The sequence below is a fragment of the Dryobates pubescens genome, chromosome 20, assembly GCF_014839835.1.
Source record: "Dryobates pubescens isolate bDryPub1 chromosome 20, bDryPub1.pri, whole genome shotgun sequence".
Lineage (NCBI taxonomy): Eukaryota > Metazoa > Chordata > Aves > Piciformes > Picidae > Dryobates > Dryobates pubescens.
In genome coordinates, this window is record NC_071631.1 from 13,381,469 (window position 1) to 13,404,877 (window position 23,409).

Consider the following 23,409-nt stretch of genomic DNA (forward strand, 5'->3'; position numbering starts at 1 on the left):
AGAGCTGAGCCCACAATGTGTCCCCATCGGCACCACAAGCACCTCTCCACAGAATGGTAGGGTTGGAAGAGACCCCCAGAGATCATCGAGCCCAACCCCCACTGCCAAGGCAGGTTCACCCAGAGAAGGTCATGCACGAACAATGGCAGCCTAGGCTGCATCACAAGAAGCATGGCCAGCAGAGCAAGAGAGGTGATTCTGCCACTCTGCTCTGCTCTGGTGAGACCTCTCTTGGAGTACTGTGTCCAGACATTGGACCCCCAACACACCTGATGGAGTGGGTCCAGAGGAGGGCCACAAAGATGATCAGAGGGCTGAAGCACCTCTGCTCTGAAGACAGGGGAGAACTTAGAGATGAATTTCAGTATCTGAAGGGGACCTACAGGAAGGCTGGGCAGGAGCTGTTTAGAAGGGGTTGTGGTGATAGGACGAGGGGCAACAGTTTGAAACTGAGGCAGGGTAGACTCAGGTTGGAGATTAGGAAGAAATGCTTTACAGTGAGAGTGGTAAAATACTGGAACAGATTGCCCAGGGATATGGTTGAGGGCCCATCCACCCCTGGAGACATTCAAGATCACACTTGATGTATCCCTGGGAAGTTTGATCCAGTTGGAGGCAGGGTGGTTGGACAAGATACCCTTTGAAGGTCCCTTCCAACCTGAAGCCATCAGTAAACACATCCAGGCAGGTTTTGAACGTCTCCAGAGACACTTTGAATGCCTCCAGGCACCTCTGGCCTCCCATTATTTACTCAGAGTTGATTAAATATCAATTAGGGGAGCCGGGAAGGCCAGATGCCTCCCCCAGCCAGCGCTTCCCCGCACCAGCCAGTACAGAGCCTGCGCGGTGCGATTGATTCCCATTGATAACGAGGAACAACCAGCCGCTCGCCTGCCTTTAGGAGGGATGTTTGGGCCTTTTAATTGGTTATTGTGCAAGATAGCCTATAGCAAACTTAATTAAACGCTAATTAGTCCCTAAAAATACTAATCAAAAATACTAAGTGGCGTTTAATAAGAACGTTAAACATCCTCCTTGCTCCGGTTATCGCGTTCAGCGGCAATTAAATTCCTGAACTTCTCTTCTTTTTTTTTCCTTCTTCTTTCTTTTTCCCTTTGCAGTGGATTAAGAAACAAGTTTAATGTTTTCATCCAATTTAATTAATGTAAATGTGAATTGATTGCAACTTGGAATTAATTACAGAACATGGGAGACTCCAAGCCCAAGCAAGTGTTAAATCTCAGTAAATAAAAGTCAGGCCAGAACCAATTCAAATCCGGGGTTGTGGCGAGGAGGAGTTGAGGCACTTTGTGAAGATCAGCAGAGTTTCCCCACCAGCTGCCCTGGTTCTGGGGAGACCTGTGGGAATCCTCCCTTACCTTGTACCCCTGGTTGATGCCATTGATGAACTGGGGGCTGGGAGGGTTCCAGGTGAAGCGGATGGTGGTGGAGTTGGTTGCCTCAGCCTGCACATTCCCCGGGGGCACCGTGGGGACTGTTGGGAAAAAGGATAGCTTGCAGCAGCTCCAGCTCCGCAAGATCTCCTCCAGTGGCTGAGAACTAGCCCCTCAGGACCTTTGGCACCCACTGTGGTGCATTAAGATGCCCCATGGCTGGGTCTGCCCTGTCCTGGCTTGAAGCCCCTGCTCATCCCTCCACAGCACATCCCAGTTCTCTCAGGACTCTCAAACCCATCATCCTGCCACCCACAGCCAGTTGCCATTGGGGTGAATCCCAAGGCACTGCCCACCCCTGCCTACCTCCCTGCAGTGTCCACTCGGTCACCTTCATGCTGTAGACCCCTAGGCCAGCACTGTTGTACGCTGCCACCTCGATCTCATAGTTGGTCCAGATGATGAGGTCCTCCAGGAGCAGGTTGTTGACATCAGCATTGGTGATGTTCTTGAACTGGTAGCCCACGGGCAGCCCAGCCAGGCAGTACCTGGGAACCAGAGGCTGTCAAAGCTGCCAGTGACCCCACCAGCACCCTGGGATGCTGGGGATGGGACCCCTACACTCCTTTGCTGGTGCCTACCGGATGATGTAGCCCTTGAGGACACCATTTTGGTGGCTCTCAGGAGGAGGCTGCCACTGGATCATGATGGACTGGTTGGTGCGGCCACTGGCAATGACATTCTGCGGGGGTGCAGAGGGAGGCTCCTCAGGCAGGGACACTCTGCAAGGGATAAGGTGGAAGTGAGCACCCAGGGCCACAAGCCTGCCCAGGACCCCCTGGCTGTGGCTCACCTCTCTGTGTCCTTGCTGAACTGTCCCCTGCCCACATCGTTCACAGCACAGAGGCGGAACTGGTAGGAGCGTGCTGGCACCAAGCCCCTCACCATCACTGACGTCAGCTCAGGGTCCACGCTGGCCAGTAGCACAGTCCAGGGCGCATCTGTAGGGGGAGACCGAGCCAGCAGGGTGGACAACCTGGGCTGTGGGACATTTGAGCCCCTGCCCACCTATTGAGCCCTGTGGTTCTCAAGGTGCCTGCAGCATCCCTTGCCCACAAGCTCCCAGGTGATGCCAGAGACTGAGTGCTAGTGCACGTGGGGCCAGTGGTGCTAGGGAGGGGGGAGGAGCCCCTTACTGTTCTCAGAGACCTCCAGGATGTAGCGGAGCAGGGGGCTGTTGCCGTCAAAGGGCTTGGCCCAGGTCAGGTTGATGGCACGTCTCTCCAGGGGGCTGAGGGTGGCCACGGGGCTCTCGGGGGCATGAGGGAGCTGCCTGGACACGGGGGATATGGAGTGGGTGGTTAGTGATGGGGAGCAGCCCAGACTGTGGCATGCCAGTAGTGATGAATGGGGACTCACCGGACACGCAGGTGGGCACTGCGTGAGTCATTGCCCCCTGCCGAGACCACCTTGCAGGTGTAGGTGCCAATGTCACCGGACCAGGTCTGGGAGATGTGGAGGGTGCCCATCTCGTCCAGGCGCACTCTCGGGCCGTTTTCTGGGCTCAGCGGTGCCCCATCCTTCTCCCAGACATACCTGTACCAGGGTAGAGTACATCCAGGAGTGCTGTCACCCTGCAGCCCCCCAGTAAGGAGAGGGAAGCAGGGGTCCCACCGGTGTGCCGAGCTCCCTGTGCACAGGGCACCAGGTGGCACTACAGGATCACCAGCTACTGGGAAAGGCAGCACCTTTCATTTCCCTACTCCCTACCCAGGCATGCAGGTAGCAGTGATGGCAGGCAGGCAGCCTGGGGATGCCCAGGCCCCACCACACATACCTGACATACACACTGGGGTCGTGGGTGACGCCACAGCTCATGGCAGCTTTGGTGCCCTTGATGACGCTCTGGTCCTGCGGCGGGTCAGTGATACGTGTCCTTGCTGCAGGGGAAAAGATGAGTCACTGGCACTGTCCAGAGCACTGCAGGGATAACACCACCAGGGATAGCCCAAGCTGGCATCCATCCAAACCCACTGCCCACATGCTAGTGCCCACCACTTGGCACCCCCAGAGAGCTCCATCCAGCATCATCCACAGTGGGAGGCAGCACCCAGCCACCCACGGAGGTGTGCAGAGTCCATCCTGCACTGTTTGTGCAGGCAGGGTGGCAGGCAGAGCCAGGTGATATGGGCACACTGGCAGGTGCCTTACCCCAGACAACCAGGTCTGCAGACGCCTCATCCACACCACGGGAGTTGGTGGCCAGGCAGGTGTAGGTGCCAGCGTCGGCGAGGTGCGCAGGGCTGACCAGGAGGCTGCCCGACTCCAGGAGGGTGAAACGTGGGAGCTGCACTGAGCCACTGGCCAGGATCCGCTCCCCTGGGTGACACAGGGGAGCCTCATTAGCTCCTAGTGCCCCAGGCCCAGTGGCCATGGAGCTTGAAGAGGATTCCCTGCAGCCATGCAGGCAGGCAGGGCTGGGCAGGGAAGCCACAGGACAGGGAGGGCAGCCTTGCCCACATCCCAGTGCCCCCAGCCCCTTTACCTTTCTGCCAGGTGATGGCAGGGCGTGGGGCCCCTGAGGTCTCACAGTTGAGGATTACAGACATGCCATCAATCACCGTGCTGTCCTGGGGCCCCCTGGTGATGTTGGGAGCAATGCCTGTGGGGCAGACAGACATACAGCCCCCCAATGAAGCCCTTCCCAGTGCTCAACCTGGAGCTGACCAGTTCCCAGGGCACGGAGGGTCTCGTCCCCACAGCAGGGTTTCCTGGGGTCCCTGAGCAGCCTGTGGAGCCCAGCTGAAGGGTCCCAGGCTCATCCCACTGTGACATCCAGGGCAGGGGGTGCTGGCACCTACTGGTCACGGCCAGGTACGTGGTGGTCTGCACCTCGCCGGCCGCGTTGCGGGCGAAGCACTGGAACATGCCGGTGTCGTCAGGGACCAGGCCACTGATCTGCAGGCTGCCATCTGCCAGCAGCTGGAAGCGGGACAGCTTCTCCAGCTGGATAAGGGCAGCATCCTTGTACCACGCCATCTCAGGTGGGGGCACGCCTGCAAGGGATGGGGCCATGCTAGGCATGGGGTTGCAGTAGTAGCATGGGGAGGGCATCTGGGGAGTGGCTCACCTTTGGCTTGGCAGGGGATGGCCACCACCTTATCCATCTCAGCTGTGATGTGCCTCTCTGGCTCCTTGATGAACTGTGGTGGCTCTGCAAAGAGAAGCCCAGTGATGGGCAGGGGGTTGACTTACACCTCAGCCCTCCAGACCCACCATCAAACCATCCTCAGTAACCTTATTGCTTCCTGTCTCAGCCCTGGGGCTGAGACCGCCCCAACTCATTGCACACATGGTTTGGGCTGCCCACTGCCAGCTCCTCACCCATGACAGAGAGGTAGGCACCCTCGGCCACGGCGGGCACGCTGCTGCTGCGGAGCACAGCCTCACACTCGTAGTAGCCACTGTCGCTCAGCACGGGGTTGAGGATGGTGAGCCGGCGGCTGTAGTCACTGATGCCACTGGAGAGGGGCACCCCATCCTTCTTCCAGATGATGTGCAGCTTGATCAGTGGCCTGGAGGGACCAGAAACATGTTGAGAGTCAGCCTCCATTGGACACCCCCAAATCTCTCCATCCCACAGGGCTCAAGTTCTGTGGTAGGAAAGGACATGGGGGGAGCTGGGAGCACCCAGCCCTGGGGAGATTCCCCATCCTCATCTCGCTACACACCTGGCATTGGCCACACACTCCATGGTCACCTCTGAGGTCCCAGCCACCACACTGGTATTCCTGGGTGGGACGATGATGGTTGGTGCAATAGGATCCGCTGGGCCACCCACATCTGGTGAGAAGAACACCAAAGAGACAGCCATCAGCAACCCCCTGCTCAGTCCCAAGGCACCTCAGCAAGGCTGATGTGGTACCCAAAGCCCTGTGCCTGCACTGCCTGGCATGGAGGAGGCAGAGGTGGCAGGGACCAAAGGCTCTGCTCTTCCACAGGAAGGACAAGCAGGTCCAACCCATCACCTTGGCATGATAGAATCATAGAATTGTTAGGGTTGGAAGGGACCTCCAGATCAGGGTGCCTTCACTCAGCTCTCCCCAAGCTCTCTCGTCTCACGGGAGCCTGTGGCACCCCACGGCACCAGCCTGGTCCCCAGGCTGTGCAGCAGCTCCGGCTGGCAGGGAGGAGGGAGAGGGGAAGTATATAAAGCAAAATGATTGCAACAATAAAAAACCCTCGTGTAGGCGCTGTAAAAATGCGATCGGTTTGAAAGCTGCTGATAGAGCTGAATCCATAAACATGGGCTCCAGGTTGTTTATTGCACAGCAGGAGGCCGAGGTAGAGGGGGGAAAAAAAAAGAAGAAAAAACAGATTAATGGGGCAGGAGGACACACAGAGCCTTCACCAGAAGGGATAAACCCCCCACGGAGCTGTGGGAGGGAAGATGCAGGGAGAATACCAGGAGGAAACTGATGCCCCTGGGAGGGGCTGTTCCTGCCTCAACAAGGACCAGGGGACCCTCAGCCAGGTCCTGCAGAGTCCAAGGGGACTGAAAGGATGGGGCCACAAGGGTGCCTGTCTAGTGTGAGGGTTTCCCTGCCCATGGCAGGGGGGTTGGAACTGGATCATCTTTGCAGTCCCTTCCAACCCTGACAATTCTGTGATTCTGTGTCTCCCAGGCAGGGAGTGACCCAGAGCAGTGTGGGTTGAGAGGGGAACAGGGAAGCGTGTCCTGCAGCAAGGCTGCTTCTGTTGGGGCTACACTGTCCCATCCCAGCTTATCCCATCCCACAGCCCAGTCCTGGGGCATGGCCAGATCCAGCCCTGGTGACAGTGGGGTGGGAGGCTCTGCCCACGACACGATTAAGAGTTTGCAGCACAGCCCCAAGCGCCTAAATAAATTTTGAGGTGGCTGAAGTGTGAAGTCAGCAGAAGCTGGAGCCTCTGAAGAGATTTACTGCAAATTGAACTTGGGGGAGAGCCAGGCAGTGCAGGGGGAGCGGGGCTGGGGAGGGGGCAGCGTCCCCCGCACTCACTGGCCACAGTCAGCGTGATGGGCTGGCTCGTCTTGTTGTCACCGTTCTTGTCGTTCACCGCCTGCACGTAGTAACGTCCTGCATCCGGGGCCACCGTGGAGAGGATGACGAGGGTGTTCTCCAGTGTGATGGCTCTGCAGGGATGGGAGGGTTGGCAAGAGATGGGGATGTGAGCCTAGGGGACACAATGCTGAACCCAATGGGGACGACGATGCAGCAAGCTGGGACCCTTGCACCCATCCCCCAGCAGCCTCAGGGCACCCACGTGGGACAGACAGGACCCTGAGCTGTGATACAGGCCTGATCACAGAGAGGGTGATTGGCACTGGGATGGGCTGCCCAGGGAGGTGCTGCAGTCGCCACCACTGAAGGTATTTAAGAAAAGCTTGGATGTGGCACTTGGTGGCATGGTATAGCTGATTTGGTGGTGTTAGGTCAGAGGCTGGACTTGATGATCTCAGAGGTCTTTTCCAGCCTCAATAATTCTGTGATCCTGTGACCCTCAGCTTTCCACCCACCTGCCCCTGGCATTGGCTTGGCTTGGCTCAACCACAGGCCCCAGACAAGAGCTGGGACCCTCCAAGACTGAGCCCCACACGCCTGCCAGCAAGCAGAGCACATGGGACAGCACTGATGAATAGGACTTTTTTTTTCTCCTTATGGAACGATCTAATCTGCTGGAACCATAAAACGGTTTGAGGAATATAGTTTTTTACCATTAAATACGAGATAAAGGAGTTTTATCTCCTCCATCCTGCTTTGCAAATCGAAAAGGAGACCAGTTCAATCCCTGCATAATGTGGGTTACAAATCCAATTCCCTCACGCTGCGTCTGTCAGCACCCAGCTTGCCGCTCCGGCAGCGCTCGGGGCCTGCCGCAGTCCCGTGGGACCCCTCTGGGCATGTGGTGTGCCCAGCTCTGCCACGGCTGTGCCCGTTGCCCCTGCCTTCCTCACTCTTTGTTTTCATTTCTTTTTACAAAAAAAATTAAGTAAAATAAATCATTTCCCCAGTGCCAAGTGGAGCCAGCAGTCCCCCAGCCTGTCTCTGGGTTTTAGCACCAGGAGCTCCAGACGCTCATTAAACATCCTAAATGCAAGGACAGCGGCAGCCGAGGGAAACGCAGCCCCCCCCGCCCCCAGGATGCCAAGGGAATGCCAGGGGGATGCCAAGGGAATACTGGGGGGATGCCAGGCATATGCCAGAGAGATGCTAGGGGGAATGCCAGGGGGATGCTGTGGGAGTTGCTGGGGGTTATGCCAGTGGCATGCTGGGGGGAATGCCAGAGCTACATCAGCAGGATCCTGGGGGCATGCCAGGGGGATGCTGGAGGAGTACTCACATGCGGCTGCTGGGGGAGATCTTCCGCCCGTCACGGAACCAGGTGACCTGGGGCTGGGGGAAGCTGGCGATGCGGGGGGCCCGGATGACAGCTGCCTCCCCATGGGACACGCTCTGCTGCGTCTCGCTGTCCTCAAAGCTCCCCATGTCTGCAAAACGTGTGACAGGACCACGTCAGGGGCTAGGGAGAGTGTCTGCAAAGCACCCAGGGACCCATTGGGATCCAGTCCTGTGTCTGGCTGGGGGCAGGCTGGTGGCTATGGGGGTGGTCTCCCCCCAGGGATGAAGAGGGGCTGCCCTGGGGTCTGCTCTGTCTCTCAGCTTGGCTGGGGGGTGGGGGGTAGCTCAGACCCCACAGACTGTGCTCACACCAGGATACATCCCTGTGGTACTCAGAGCTGCACAGCTCCATCACCAGCACACCAGCCCAGGTGTGCCCCACCAAGGATAGGGTGCAGCTGCAGTGAGGAGGGTCCAGTCCTGGGGCTTCCCAGTGTCTCTCCCTGCCTGGAGCATCCTTGCATGACCTTGGCTCCATGGGCAAGGTTGAGGCACCCACTGCCGGCATCCTGCCCAATCATTGGCAGGCTGGCAGCAGACAGCAGCTGAGGAAAGCAGAGTGAAGCAGGGGGCATGAAGAAAGGGGGGCAGAGGATTGTTATTGACTTCCCTTAATTGCTGTAATTAAAAACATGTAAAGAATCTTTTTTTAACGACTTTACCATTATCATTAGTTGTTAGCACAGCTGCCTTATTAATTTCTCATTAGCTTCCTAATTTGTCATTGTTCCTCAGGAAGGTGTTTAAGGGGACAGGACTGGAGACATCCCAGAGGGAAGGTGTGACAGAGAGGGGCAGGTACCCTAGGGGCACAGAGATAGTGTCCTGAGTCCCAGAAGCCTCCTATCCTACTTAATCCCCCATAGTGCCTCTGCATTACCCCCCAGCAGAGACCCCTGTGCAGCGTCTGTGCCAAGCTACCCGACCTTGTGTACCCCATTCACTTCCAGTAATGATGATAGAGTTTGGTCCCATTGCTCTCCACAGCCAGGCTGCTTTCACACAGCAAAGGGTTTTGCTCCTCCGGGGAGTTTCTGGTGCTGTGGGTTCCCCAGCTCCAGCACACCCTGCCAGCACCCCATACTCTGCCCTGCCCATGGTGTGGCCCCCTGAATCCCCAAGCACCACGGCCTGACTGGGCAGTGGGAGCAGCAGCAACAGCTCCATCCCCAGCAGCATCACCCCAGGAATGCTCCAGACTTGCATGTGCCTTGGGCTGCACCAAGACTGGAGCCATTCTGTAGTGCTGAAGAGCTGGGTGTCCCTGGCAGGTCCCCTGCCAAGCTGAGTGTTTCCAGCTGCTCCCCTAGAGCAGTGGGTGTCCCTGCCAAACAGGGATGGCACTTACAGGCCACCTGCACTTCAGTCTGGCGCTGCAGCAGGGCTCCCATCCGATTGCGGACGATGCAGCGGTAGAAGCCGGCATGTGTTCGGTCCAGGGATGTGATCATGTACCTGTGAGAGAGAGAAGCCACCTCAGCAGCGGTGGAGGACGTCCAAGCCACCATCACAGCCCCTGGGAGAGGCTGCAAGTCCTCCACAAGCCTACCAATTACTACTAGGCAGCAACCCCTGCTCCAAGTGCCAGCTCTTTCCCTGAGAAGCAGCTGCTGGAGGTATGTGCTGGCTCATATGTATTTGTGTCCATGCAGGCATATATGGACAGCACAGTGTCCTCACTGCCATAGAGGGACTCATGACCACACACACAGGAGCTGCTTTTGCTGTGCCTTGCATGCAGCACAAGCCGGTGTCCAGCCCCTGACCAGCGCAGCGATGAATGGAGACTCACGGAGGCACTGGGCAGGTGGTTCTGAGACGTTGAAAGCAGAGGTGGCTGCCAGCAACCTGGCACCCACTGTCCTGACCCCTGTTGTCCTGACCCCTACACTGAACCGCAGACCCTGGGGTCTGCCAGGACCTGCTGGGGTTTCTCCACCTTAGCCCCACAAGCAGCTGAGCCCAGCACTGCTCCAATCAACTGGCACTGAGCTCTCTTATCAGCCCCAGCCACTGCTCTTATCAGCCACCAGCAGCTGATAAGCAGATAAAGGAAATAACCACATCTCGATTCACCCACTGCCCCTGAGTATTGCCCCAGGCCCTAAGCTGGACCCTGCTGCCACCAGACCTCCCCCAAGCACTCCTCCATGCTCCCAAGAGGGATGCAGGTGCTCCAGCTCCATCATCCCTCAAAACAGGCTAGATGCCCTTGCAGATGGGTGATGCCAGGGGGTACAGGGAGGGGCTGGTGCATCACCTTCCCCAGCAGGGCATGCTCCATGATAAAGCAGAAAGGAAATAAAAAACCAAGCTCAGCCCTTCCTGCCCAAAATCTAATCTTGCATTAAACGTGCCGCAGGCTCCTTCGGCAGAGCTTTGTTTGTTCTTTTAATAACTGAGAGTAAATTAAACTTTCATAAGACAGGAGGAGCACAGCCCCTCTGCCAGGAACAGCCACAGGCCCCTGTGCCCACCTCCCCAGTGTGGAAAATGGCATTAGGGACACAGAACTCCTACATCGCCCACAGACACTGCTAAGCCATGGTGGGCACAGCAGGGCTGGCATCAAACCCTCTACCAGCACCATCCCCCCTCCCCCCACGTGGTGTGTCAGGGGTCACCCATCCTCTCAGGAGAAGGGAGGGTGCCCTTTGGGAATGAGTCCTTGAGTGTCACAGCTGATATTTAAAAATGATCCCCAGAGGCTTTAAATAAGATATTTCAATTCCAGGGAGCTGTCAGGAGCTGTGGCGGACACCAGGAATAACGGCCCTGCTCTCCTTGGTGTGTCCTCCTTCATAAATCACACACATGCACCGTGGCTCCTAAACACACACATGCACGTGGGTGGACAGACAGACACTCACTGATGCTCAGATTCCCACAGAGACCTCCTGTGCATCCCCCTACCACAGCCTTGCTGCCACATCCCCTCCAAACCCTCATCCTGGGACCAGTGCAAAGCCCCAGGCACAGCCCATGGGGCCACTCTGTGGGTCCCAAACCACCCCAGCCTTGAGGCTCACACACACCTATGTGGGCTGCCCCATGGGTGCCAAACCACCCCACCCTTGGGGTTCACATCACCCACACACAAAGCACCCACCCATGCATAGGTCACTGCAGCGCCTTTTCCCCACAGAGCGGGAGCCAGGACACCCCTGTGGGCACAGGGAGTCTTAACCCACTCCCCTAGTGCCCGCTCAACGGGGACACCTCGCAGCCCCAATTAACAGGTCCTGCTGCCCATGCCTACAGAGCCGCAGGAATCACTAGGGAACGGAGCTTTGCACACACCTGAGAGACTGAAAATAGCCCGGAGAAAGGAAATCAATTACCGGGCAGCCTCGCCCGCAGTCATTAACCAAAGACAGCAGAGACTTTGTTCTCTGCCGCTCGGCTTCCACCCAGGCTTTTATCCACCACCACTCCGATTTGATTTCCTTCCCCCATCAGGGCATGGTAACCGATTCCAAACACACACACACCCCCGCAGAGGGAAGCGCTGCGGGCAGGAGGGGGTGGAGGGGTGAAGCAGGCAGCCCTAGCACCCCACAGAGCCACCCCCAAGTCGAGCAAGCAGGAGCAGCCACAACCACGACTGCTCCTCCATGGCCAGGAGCTCCCTGCTTTTCCATGCCAAGGAAGCAGCTCTTCCACTTGGGGCTGATCCTGGCGGCCGGTGCCCATGGGCACTGCCTCAACCGGGTCACTTTGCCCATGCCCTGACCCGGAGGCACATTTTGCACTGTTTTAGCCAGGACTGAGGTCTGGCCGTGCTCCCAGCACAGCCCTTGCTGCTGACTCCACTGTTCCAGAGGCTTGTTTGGTTAGCTTGCACAGACAAAGGCTGACAGGGGATTGTCTGTGGGGAAAAGCACTTCCGAAGTGAGGAGTGACCCAGGCCTCAAGAAAACACACTGATGGAAACCAGTGGCAGTCTCCAAGGCTCGGGCAGGAAGCAATTGTGCCGCTCGCACTGCTGGGGTCAGGATGGGGCTCGGGAGCCAGAAGCCCTGTGCCAGGGTTTGCAGTGGGTTTGCTGAAACAGCTGGTCAGCAGAAGGCTTTGGCACTGGGTCGAGCTGACAGACAGATGGGCTGAATGTCAGGAATGACAACCTCTCCATCCATCCATCAGCTCACAGAATCACAGAATTGTAGGGGTTGGAAGGGACCTCTAGAGATGATCAAGCCCAAACCCCCTGCCAAGCCAGGTTCACTGCAAGAAGGTCCCACAGGAACATGTCCAGGTGGGCTCTGAGTGTCTCCAGAGATGGAGACTCCACCACCCCTCTGGGCAGCCTGTTCCAGTGCTCTGTCAGCCTTAAAGCAGTTCCTCCTCAAGTTTAGATGAAACTTCTTATGTTCAACTTTGTGCCTGCCACTGGCACCACTGAAAAAAGAGCAGTCCCATCCTCCTGGCACCCACCCTTTAAACATTTATATTTAGGAGACACACACACCCTCCGCCCCCCTCTGTGTTCACTTTTCCAGACTGAAAAAACCCCAAAGCTCCACCACAGTGAGGCAGGGCAGGTCACAGCACCATGACCAGCCACAAACACCCCTCGCTGTGCAACCCTAGCGAGGTGCTGGCAGCATGGGCACTCTTGTAGGCACGCCGGCAGCATGCACCATGCACCGCGTCACGGCAGGGTGGCTCCCGGCGCCGCTCCGGCAGAGCCGTGCCCCGGCCCCGGATGATGCTCTGTTATTGTGGGGTTGCTGCGAAGCGCGGGGCTGACGCTGGCGAATAATTATTAGATTGAGAGGGAGGAAAGGGGCCGGGAAAAGCAGCAGCCAAAAGATTCGATCCATCAAATTGAAAACCAGAAGGGTGCAGAAATCTGTGTGCTCCTTCCAATGTCGCCCAGTAACAGCAACAGCTGGATCGGGTTTTGGCACGGTCCCCTTTGATTAATATCCTGTATAACGACTAATTAATTCTGGAGGGGACATGTATTTGAATAGTTACTGTGCGATAATGAAATGTCAAGTGAGCATTAAAACACACTTAGCAAAGGTTTAACGGCTCCAGCATCTGAGCCGCACGTCCCGGAGCCTCCGCCCGCACCCAGCCCCGCGCTGGGCTCCCCTTCGGCGTCTTTTTAAACAACCCCCCTGGTAATTCATCAGCCCCCTCTCAACTGGATTATTGGATCTCAATTAGCTCCTGATTGGAAAGGGCTCTGTTTTGACACAAGTGGCTGGAACTGTTGCCTCTCTCTGCCTGCCAGAAATGTTTTCCCGCGGTTAGGGGAATTCGGCGGGTGCCGACAGCCCTGTAAATCGCCGCCTCAATTGGCCCTGCCAGAACAATGAGCCATTTAATAATTAATGCCCTCGTATTAATCTGCCACCTTCGTGCAGAGCAGGGAGAGGAGCGAGCACACAAACCTCCATCCCCTCTTGTGGCATCTAGAGGGCTCCAGCGCATCCCTCACCGGGAGCTCGGCCACCACCACCACAGCATAGCTCAGGTGGCACCTTCAGGTCCAAGACCTCTCCTCAGTCTCTTTCCTGCGGCTGCATGAGCCCACTTAAGATCTTGGCAAAAAGATCTCAATTATCATCTTCCTCCTGCATGCCCCTGTGCCTGGCAATTGCTGCCAGTCCTCCCATGTTCCCCTCAAAGCCAAACAAGGCACAGAGAAAGGCAGGAACAAGAGCTTTCACAACACAAGGAGCCCCAGAGAAGCCCACCCTATGCTGCTCATTACCAGTTTGGTGCTGCCCCACTGGCACTGCTGGAGGCTTTGCCACAAGCAGCAATGCTGAACAGGAAGCTGGTAAGGCTGGAGCCACAGGCACCAGAAACTCACTGCTGGGCTCCCACTGAGCCTGGCTGCAACTCCTCTGATGTTCATCAGCTCTAATTAATTAGATTATCAAATGGCAATTAGCTCCCCAGGGCAGAGGGCTGGGCTTCAGCCTCAGTCTGGCAGAGCTGGTCCAGCCAGAGCAGGGATATGCTCCTGGTGGGCAGCAGCACAAGTTGGGGTCCCAGCAGGGAGCTGGGGGACAATGACCCTGTTTCCCCTCTGGTTTGTGTTTCTGAGAGGGTATTGGCTCCATATTATAGATCATCTGGGGGCAAAGTATTGGAATCAAACCCCTGGGATCCTCAAAAGGCCTTAAAAGCTCAGTGGGGTCCTGTGTGCTCTGCCTGCCATGTTCTATGCATCATTGGGGGACATCCCAACCCAGAAGGATGGGGAATCAAAAGAGCCCTAGATCTGCCTCTCCTCTGAAAGCCAACACAGAGCAGCTCCTGGCAACCCACCCCCTGCACAGAAGCAGATGGAGATGGGTAGAAAGCACCATGTGCTGAAATACCAACCCCTGGGCTCAGGGGGTCTTGGTGAGGGGCCATGGGGCTGTGGTGAGCCCCAGGAGCTCCAGGAGGCTCAGTCAGGCAGACCCTGTTTAGCTGGAGGCAGGTGCAGTGAGCACCACAGCGGCAAAGCCAGGCAGTACCGGAGATGTAATTACACTTTCCCAGGATCTGAGCTCCTGGCAAAGGGGATCTGGGCTCTTGGGAAGCAGTGGAGGATCCTTCAGTAGCTGCTGGGCTCCCACACCAGCTGTGGAGGGACATGGGGAGAGGCAAGAGGGCTGATTTTGTGGGTAGAAGATTCATCTCCATGGATGGGAGTCTGTCCAGAGGTAATCTATGCATAAGGTAATTTCTGAAGGCAGCAGGACTTGGTGCAACCCTTAATAGGACAATCTCATGTGATAAATTACCAGACCCAACTAATCTGCATGTTAAATTTCTTGTATGAGAAATAAATATCCTCAATTCACCAGAGAAGCTCTTTCCTTCCGAGGATTTCATTAAAGACATCAAGCTGCCTGATTTGCATATTATGATTCCTGGTAGGAGAAGCAGTCAGGCTCTGGAGAGCTCGCAGGAGAGCCCAGCACCAGCGAGATTATGCATAGAAAAACAGAGCTGGCCCTGGAGAGAGCAGTGCCAGCGTGCCAGGGCAGGGGAGTGGAGCACCCAGGCAAGCCTCCACCTGCCCTGCCAGCACCTTAAGAAAGGTCACAGCAGGCATTGGAGGGGATGGGGCTCCACTGTGGGGTACCCAGGAGGCAGTGGGGGTCCCGTGGGAGACCTGTCTCCACATGCCCCAGAGCGGCAGCAGACAATGGAGGCAGCACGTAGGTGAAGGCAGGCTGGTCCCCAATCCTCTGTGGTCCTCAGGGATGCTCCCAAGGGGTTGGCTCCATGAGCAGAGCCAAGGAGATCCTAAATCCCTCTCTCTCATCCCTGATCACACTTGATCCCCAGGGATGCTGCTGAGGGAGGATGGCTCTGCATGCACATGGTCCCCAGTCCCACTGCAGTCCCCAGGGATGCTCCTGGAGCAGACAGCTCCACACTCACACAGAACCAAGGTGGTCCCAAATCCCTCTGTGGTCCCTGATCACACTTGATCCCCAGGGATGCTCCTGAGGGAGGATGGTTCTGCATGCACGTGAAGCCATGCTGGTGCCCGATCCCGATGAGGTCACCAGGGATGCTCCTGAGCTGTCAGCTCTGCCCGCACACAGAGACACTGTCCTGGTTATCACTGGCTGGGGGCAAGGGACCTGCTGGGCCCGTTCCCCACCTGCCCTTTGCTGCACACCAACAGGTCTCTCCAGCAGGCTGGTGGCTGAATCGCTGCGGGAAGAAAAGGGCGGTCGCCATGGAAACACGCTGCCAAACGGGGAGAGAGGCTCCCTCCCTTAAAATGTGGCATGAGCTTGTCTGACCAGCAGATGAGAATGGACCAGGGTGGTTCACAGGGAGGACAGGACCAAGATGCAAGCCCAGACCACAGCCTCCCCCGCAAAAGGGCTCAAATGCACAAGGGCGATAGCAGCAGTGGTGTGAGCAGAGAGGGTGGTGAGGATGATGAGGATGAAATGCTCAGTGACACGCAGTCCTGGCTGGGAATAATGAGGTGATGCCACCAAGCCCAGACAGCACCCTAAGCACACCCCCTCCACAGCATCCAGCCCTGCTGCAAAGCACAAAGCATCCCATCACAGGCACAGCCAGGCCCTGGGGACAGTCCCTCCTGCCCCCAGAGTGGGGACACACCAAGGGGCACATGAGCTGGAGAGAACTGGCTGCACCCCACATCCCTCAGCCACGCTGCCAATGCACCCACAGGCATTGCTGGCCCCAGCACGGACAGGAGCATCCCTGAGCCTCCTCGGCCATCAGCACCAGCCCTGCCCTCTCCAAGGATTACTCCGTTTCTAAACTCGTTAACTTTTAATTACTACCTTTCCCAGCCTGAGCAGGCTGGCTCCACGCCACCGACATCTCTATTAAAATTCAATTTCTGCCCATCATAACTAATTTTGGTACTTCACACTCCTCACCAGCAGCCTTCGGTTCCAGGCAAAGATGTCCAGGCTGTCATCTCCACACAGGAAATCCCTGTGGAGAGCCGGGGACAGGCAGAGGGAAGCCAATGGCAGCAGGTTGTGTCCTCGCCGCGGCGCAGAGGGGTTAAAGGCAGGCAGCGAACTGCAGATTTGCATAGAGGCTGCTTGCTTCATTAGCTGCCGCTCGGCTTGTTTGGGTTTTCCCTGCCTGTTTGTTTATTTTCTTGCTTCCTCCCTTAATCCTTTCTGGCTGGAGCTGGAGGCGGAGGCTGGGGGGCTCCGGGGAAAGGGAGTCACCTTGGTGCAGGGACGCAGGGATGCAGAGCTGCTGGGAATCCCAGAGCAGACACACAAGCACCGGCCCCTTCCCTACGGAAGGGTAAACCAGAGGAAACCCAGAAGCAGAACCAGGAAAGGAAGACAGAAGGCCCCATTCTGGGTTTAGAGGTGCCCCCTCAGGTGCCCCCAACCTGCTCTGAGGACAAAACAGAAGCCTGTGTTCTGATACCTTTCTCCTGTCTGGGATGGGTGGCTCTGCCCCAGTGCTGTGGGGCTGCCCTTAAGGAGCTCCTGCATGGATTCTGCATCCCCCCACCCTGCTGACACCACCATCCCCACAGTTAAGGGCTGATATTTTGCATCATTCCCACTGCAGCTATAATGACAATGAGCTGCAGGAACTGTGGGGTTCAACAGGTCTCTGAGTTTTGACAGTGGGACAAGGGACCCACCCCACAGGGCACCCAGCACTGCTGCAAACACCCAGCACCAAGCCTGAGGTACTGGGGACACTGCAGAGCTGCAGCCACCGTAGCTTGGTGAGGGACAGCCCCCAGGGTCCTCAAGGATGGCCACTGCTTCAGCACCTGGCACGGCACATGGTGCCAGGGTGGGGACCCAGCACAGCACACAGTGCCAGGGAGGAGATCCAGAATGGCATATGGTGCCATGGAGAGAACTGAGGACCCAGCATGGCACACAGTGCTAGGGAAAGGACCCAGCACTCAGCATAGCACACGGCATTGGGACTCAGCACATGACACAGCACACGGTGCTGGGGAGGGGACACAGCACCCAGCAGGACGCCAGGGAGGGGACATCACCCAGGCACATTGTCTGCGTTCCTGGCATCCCAGAGCAGTGCCGCGTTGCTACAGCAACACGAAGCCTTTGGATTCGGTGCCTTTAGGCGGGGAAGGGCTCATCTCAGGCTGAATTATTGATTAAAACCCAGAGGATGACACACGCAGACAGAGGAGACGCGAGAGGTGCCCAGCTTCATTTAGAGGAGAGCTCCAAGCAGGCTGTGACACGAGCCCGGCTGCTCTGTGGCAGGATTAGTTGGCACATAGAGGTGAATGCCCGTACCCAGGGTGATCTCTCGTGCTACCCTTTCCTGCTCCTTCCCCTGGTCAGGCCATTCTCAGTGAGCCACGAGCCAGCCTTGATCTGCAGCCCGGTGTTAATCCTGCCTGTGCCAATGCCTCCTCCCCGTGGTGCCCTGCCTACATCCACTGTTTGCTCTCCAAACACAGGCAGCAGCTCCTGGCATGCTAACAGCGACCTCCTCCCCACTGTGGCACCGCCTCGCAGGGGAGCCAGCAATACCCAACTGTGCCACGGTGGTTGGCAGAAGAGCCCGGTGTGCCAGGCAGGACTCACCCCAGATGCTGGGCAGTGGGGACTCACCGGTATTCCAAAGAGAACTTGGTGAGCTCCCGGCTGTTGTGCAACCACTTGAACTCCAGGGGCCAGCTGCCCTCTGCCATGCACGTCAGGACCAGGCGGTTCCCCTCCAGATGGACCTGGCTCCGCACTGGCTCTGTCTTAAAGTATGGAGAGACATCATCTGTGGAGAGAGGAAAGAGATGGCATGAGAGATGTGCTAGCCCCATCGCCTGCGAGCTCCTCAGCAGCACGGCCACTGCCCATGAGGAATGGGCACAACCACCACCCAGCAGCAAGTGGGCAGGGGGACGCTGGGGGCCATCTCGCTGTCTCTCTGTCCCAACCAGACCCCTTTCAACCCACCACACCCCTCCACTGACCATTCTCCCCACCTTGAGCCATCTCCCAAGCCTCTTGACAAGAGCTTAGCCCATCTAGGGTTTATCTAAGCTGCTTGCTTTGCTTTATTCCTGGCTGCCTTTGTAGCATTTCAGAAGCACTGAGCTTTTAACTCGGGGGGTGAAGGGGGCGGAGGGGCTGGGAGCCGAGTGAGACATAAACACTTACTCCTCTCCTGTTTTATTTGCTAAGTAAAACTATAAATCGAAACACACAGCTCCATTTTCTGCTTAACAAATGGAAGCCCTTTTACTTCAAAGACACATTCATATTCCCCAGCAGCTTTCAAGTGCGCTTTCAATCACGGCTTTAGGTTTTTACTTTGGGGTAGGGCTTTGCTTTCTTGTGTCTGCAAGCTGAATTCCTGCCAGGGCTCTCCGCACCGTGAGCTGACACCAAAGCGGCTCCCGTGCCTGTGGGCTCAACCTGCTTCAATGCCCTCAGTGCCTCTGAACTCCTGAGCACCACTCTGGGCGCCGTGTCAGAAGTTTGCAGGAGCTCAGAGGCACTCAGACACCTCCAGACATACACTGAGGAGGTCTCTCTCCTTCCTGGCAGGACCCAGATCCCAGGGTGCTGCATCCATGTGGAAATAACCATCTGGTTTACACCCGGCTGCCCTGTCCCCAGGGTAGGTACAGCAGTACTGATTGCCAGGCAAGTCACTAGGCAGGAAAGGAGCAGCTCATGGCTCCTTAATTTAATCCTCCTCTCTGACCTTTAGCAGCACTGGCTGGCATGGGCAGACCTTCTCCCAGTGTCTTTGCCCCAAGTCCAGGCTGGAACTCAGCATCAGGGCACCCCACTAAGCAGACATGGGACACTGGGGACAAATTCTGCAGCAGCCCAGCACCACAGCTACAGGGGCAGAGGGGTGCCCATAGGCACTATGGCAGCTCAGTGCCCCAGCACTGAGGTTTGGCAGTGGAATGGGTCGCACTCTGCAGGCATGTCCCCACCGTGGTCTGGCACGACCTTGACCTGAAACAGCAGGGCTTTGCCCATCCTGGGCTAGAGACCTGTGGGATTACCACAGTGCCCAGATGGGGCCATGGCACAACCAGAGACTAGCTGCAGGGCCAAATGCCTCAGGCACAAAACCAGTAAATGAGCCACGGACCAGCCTGAGGGTTCAGCGGAGCAAGATGCAGTAAATGCATTGCTGCAAAACAGGCTGGGGCCCAGGCAATGGACATTGGCCACACATGCAGGGGCTGGAGCAGAAAGCTGGACCACAGGGTTGTGCTGCCAGGGCCTGGCTGAGCCTACCAGTGGCAGAGTGGGACTGAAACGTGGTGTGTTCAGCACACACTCCCCACCAAGCCCAGCAGCAGCCTTCAGGAGGCATTTGGGAAGCAGGGTGCTCCTGGCACACCTTCCCCTGGGCCTGCATGCCGTTTGCATACAACCTAATTTGATTTTAAGCAGCTAAGGCTCATCTCGCTTTGAAGCACCCAAGCCATCTGTTCTGCATTAAGGGGTGAAAAACGGTGCAGAGGAGGAGAGGCAGCTCCTGACTCCACTATTGATCCTGCAATCATTATCTGCCTGCCAAGGTCACGGCAGCCACCTTGCACCTAGAGGCTCCTGGTCCCTCCATTACAACCAGCTCCCCCTCTGCTCCCCTGGGAAAGCCAAAACCACCCCGGCCATGGCAAGGGGCAGCAGGGCTAGGGGGCCCAGGTGCACTGTGCATCCTATAAGGATGAAGGTGGCACCGAGTTCTGGCTGTGCTCCCCTGAGGTGCCTGTGCCAGAGCGGCTCTGGCTTGCACACACACAGCCGTGTGCAAAATCCTCATCCTCCTCCCAGTTGGCAAGGCCACCCAGGAGCTCAGCACCCACCCAGGGACCTCAGTCCAGCACCAGGGCAGTAGAAGGAACCCAGGAAGGAGAACACAGCTGGTTTGATGCTCCAGAGAGAACTCCAGAAACAAGGAAGCTGCTCCCAGTGTTCACCGGCCCACCAGGCCCCCAGGTCTCACCATCAGTACACAGTGCCACAGCTTGGAGAGAAAAAGGATGTGGAGGAAGTTGATGTCAGCATCATCCAGCCCCTCCAGCAGCTCTCCCTGCCTCAGTTTCCCAGCAGCACACAGCATCACAGCTCTGCTCCTGGCAGTCTGGGAGCAGCTCCTCTCTCCCACCATTCTGGCAGCATAACAAGCCATGGCACCACCAAATCTGGAGGGCACAGGGATGTCCACTGCTTCCCCACAGAGCTGGCACAGACAGGGGCTGCAAATCCCCCAGCCCTGGACCCCATGGGAGGATTCCCAGTGTGACAGCCATGTCCCCCCAAAAGGAAGGGTCATTACTGCTAATTCCGCCTCTCCCCCATCTGTTGTGACTGTTTACACTTCACTTACTAATTAGAGACTAATTAGTCAGTGCAGAAATTCATCACTTTCCAAACATAAATGGCAGCGAGAGGCATCCCCAAGAACATCTGCACATCTGCCAGGTTCAGTGCCATGCCATGCCATGCCAGCCCAGCCCTCTCCACTCAGAAAGGTGCCATCAAACCATGCCATCCCCACCCTGCACACAGCAGTGACCCTGGGGCTGAGCCACAACATCCAAGCTGCCAGCAGTGACGCATAGGACAAATGGAATGCCAAGAGCTAGCAAGAGGGAAGGGGAACAGGAACAGGGATGGTCCCAGCTCTCTTCCTCCACTGCCCACAATATATTAATGCCAAGGCCTCACAAGGCACTAATCCTGCCTAATGGGATCACAATCTTTGCCCCTGCACTTTATTTACAGAAGGGCTGCCAGGAGCTGGGTCTGAGCCTGGTGCATTAGAGCCCGGGAGGGGGTGTGGATATAGGGCAGGAGGGCCCCAGCCTTGCTGATAGAGCTGTAATGGATCCTAATTCCTGGGTGTAATGGGTGAGCTGGGAACTAAGCCTCCTCTCCCCAGCTTCAAATCCCTCCTGATGGGAAGGGACAGGGATTTTTAAGCCCAGAGGAATCCTGAAATGCCTGCCAAGGGCAGGGCTCTGCCAGGCAGCTGCTGGTGGGGGTGGGAAGGAGGGTATGACCAGCTTGGTGAACTCCAGGAAGCTGACAAGAGGCGGGCATACCAAGCCTGACTCCACAGATCCCCTCAGCAACCCAAGAAAGATCAGCAGCTTGTGGGACACCCAGGTCCTTCTCCCATCTTTGCTGTGGATGCTTCACTGGCTGGCACAGGTGCCCCTCCCTGCTGGGGTTCAACCCTCGTTCAGCACAGGGTCACCACCCTGCTGGCCCCCAGGGACAGAAGGTGACACCCAGCTGCTCCCATCCCCTGTCTGCTAATTAGAAGTTGATCACCTTAGCACTCATTCCTGCTAATTCTATGAATCCGAATGAGAAACAGCAGAATGCACTGGACAACCCCAACCAAGCCAGTGCCTACCAGTGCTGGTGGGATGCCCTGAATCCAGCCCAACTGCTCCTGTAGGCTCCAAGCACCCAGTTGAAGCCCAACCAATCCTAGGTACTAGCACCCAACACTAACACTCAACTTGGAATAAATGTGGGCTCCAAGCACCCAGGTGAAGCCAAACCAACCCTTGGGTACCAGCACCCAGCACCAACACTCAATTTGGAAGAAACCACACAATCATCTTCCTCCTTTCCCACCTCCTCAGTCTTGCCAAGATGCAGCCAGCACACAGCGTCAGCCCGGGGAAGAGTCTGCTCCACTGTCTGCACCTCAAACACAATATAGGGGCAGAGGGGGTGGACACAGAGCAGTGTCCCTGCTCCCCCAAGCTTTGCAGTGCTCCTCCTGAGGGCAGCATCACCATGCAGACAGCAGGATGGCATCCCCTGGGGAGCGCTAGCACAGCTCCCGCTCCGGCCGCCCTGTACCCCCCCCCCAGCATGGGGAGATGAAGCTAAATCTCTTCTGCATCAGGCTATTGCTGGCTCTCCACAGCACGAAGAGATTAAAAAACAATAAAGAGAAAGCGAAACCCTCTGCTATAATTACCAGCCTTTAGCCGCCAGCGGAGACAGGGAAGGAAAAAGGGGGGGGAGGAAAAAAAAAGGAAGGAGAGAAGCAGCAATCCACTAAAATTTTAATAGGAACCACTGCATTTAATTTAACGACACATTTTTTCAATTACCAGAATAATTGTTTTATTCATAAAACCAGTTTCAATAAGAGGGTAATTTTCCTTTGTTTTTATTATTCATTTGGGTAACATATTCACGGCACAGCTCCCTCCCCCCCGGCACCGCGGCAGCCTCTCCACAGCACAGCTGGGGGGGAGTTTGGAGGGAGGGAGGAAGCAGGAAGACCTGCAGTCAGTGTGGCAGGGAAGGGGTTAAAAGCACTGAGACACCTCTTGGCACCCAAACACGGTGCCCATGGGGCACCACAGCATTCCTGAGCAGTCACAGCGCTGGGTGGGTGTAGCAAGAGATCAGCCCAGGAGACCCATCGAGGCCAAGGGGACAAACCATGTCCCCACTCTGGCCATCCAGGAGACCCATCGTGGCCAAGGGGACAAACCACATCCCCTCTGTGGCCACCTCAGCTAGGTGGGCCCAGCTCCAGGGAGGGACCTGGCTGGGGACCGGTGAAGCTCCATGACAATGCCAGCACCCAAGGAGCCAGCCCTTGGCTAAGACATTTTCTGCTTGTCAGATGCCAGCCTGTGGTTGAGAGGCATCAATTTTTCAGTGGCTGTTGGTAAAGCCATAGGGCTGATTGAATGGCACATGTCCATGTGGGCACTGAGGGCATGGCCCTGATGTGGTGGCAGGAGCTGCCACAAAACCCCAATGTCCCCACCAGGGTGGTGGCAGGGGCAATGCAGGGTGGGTGGCCAGCAGGTGCTGGGGGATTAGAAGAGCTCTCCACCACTGCTGGAGCCATTAGTATTCCTGAGAAGAGGCTTCATCCTCTTAATAAAAAGCAAACAGAATTGAAATGCTGAATGCTCCCAGCACCTGGAGAGCAGTGGAGCACAACGTGCTGCTGAGCAGGAACCCAGGGGACCCAGGCAGCCAGGGGGTGCCAAAGATGAAGCCAAGCCCGAGGTCGAGATGGCATGGACATCCTCTCTGAGCCCCACTTGTCCTCTTGCCAACACCTGAGCTGAGCACAGACACACA

The 23,409-nt window shown here is 56.8% G+C and overlaps 1 protein-coding gene across 1 annotated transcript in view; it reads right to left on the reverse strand.

The window, feature by feature from the left end:
• Nucleotides 1-23,409, reverse strand: part of SDK2 (sidekick cell adhesion molecule 2) — a 49,821-nt gene that overhangs the window by 12,293 nt on the left and 14,119 nt on the right. The window contains exons 2-18 of the mRNA XM_054171132.1: nt 17,920-18,079; nt 9,186-9,292; nt 7,779-7,926; nt 6,437-6,570; nt 5,126-5,237; nt 4,779-4,969; nt 4,525-4,608; nt 4,256-4,450; nt 3,940-4,056; nt 3,606-3,773; nt 3,232-3,334; nt 2,814-2,990; nt 2,591-2,727; nt 2,248-2,395; nt 2,036-2,176; nt 1,761-1,942; nt 1,380-1,495 (exon numbers count right to left, since the gene is read on the reverse strand). Coding sequence (XP_054027107.1) covers nt 1,380-1,495; nt 1,761-1,942; nt 2,036-2,176; nt 2,248-2,395; nt 2,591-2,727; nt 2,814-2,990; nt 3,232-3,334; nt 3,606-3,773; nt 3,940-4,056; nt 4,256-4,450; nt 4,525-4,608; nt 4,779-4,969; nt 5,126-5,237; nt 6,437-6,570; nt 7,779-7,926; nt 9,186-9,292; nt 17,920-18,079 — 2,420 coding nt within the window. The remainder of the gene's footprint in view (nt 1-1,379; nt 1,496-1,760; nt 1,943-2,035; nt 2,177-2,247; nt 2,396-2,590; nt 2,728-2,813; nt 2,991-3,231; nt 3,335-3,605; nt 3,774-3,939; nt 4,057-4,255; nt 4,451-4,524; nt 4,609-4,778; nt 4,970-5,125; nt 5,238-6,436; nt 6,571-7,778; nt 7,927-9,185; nt 9,293-17,919; nt 18,080-23,409) is intronic.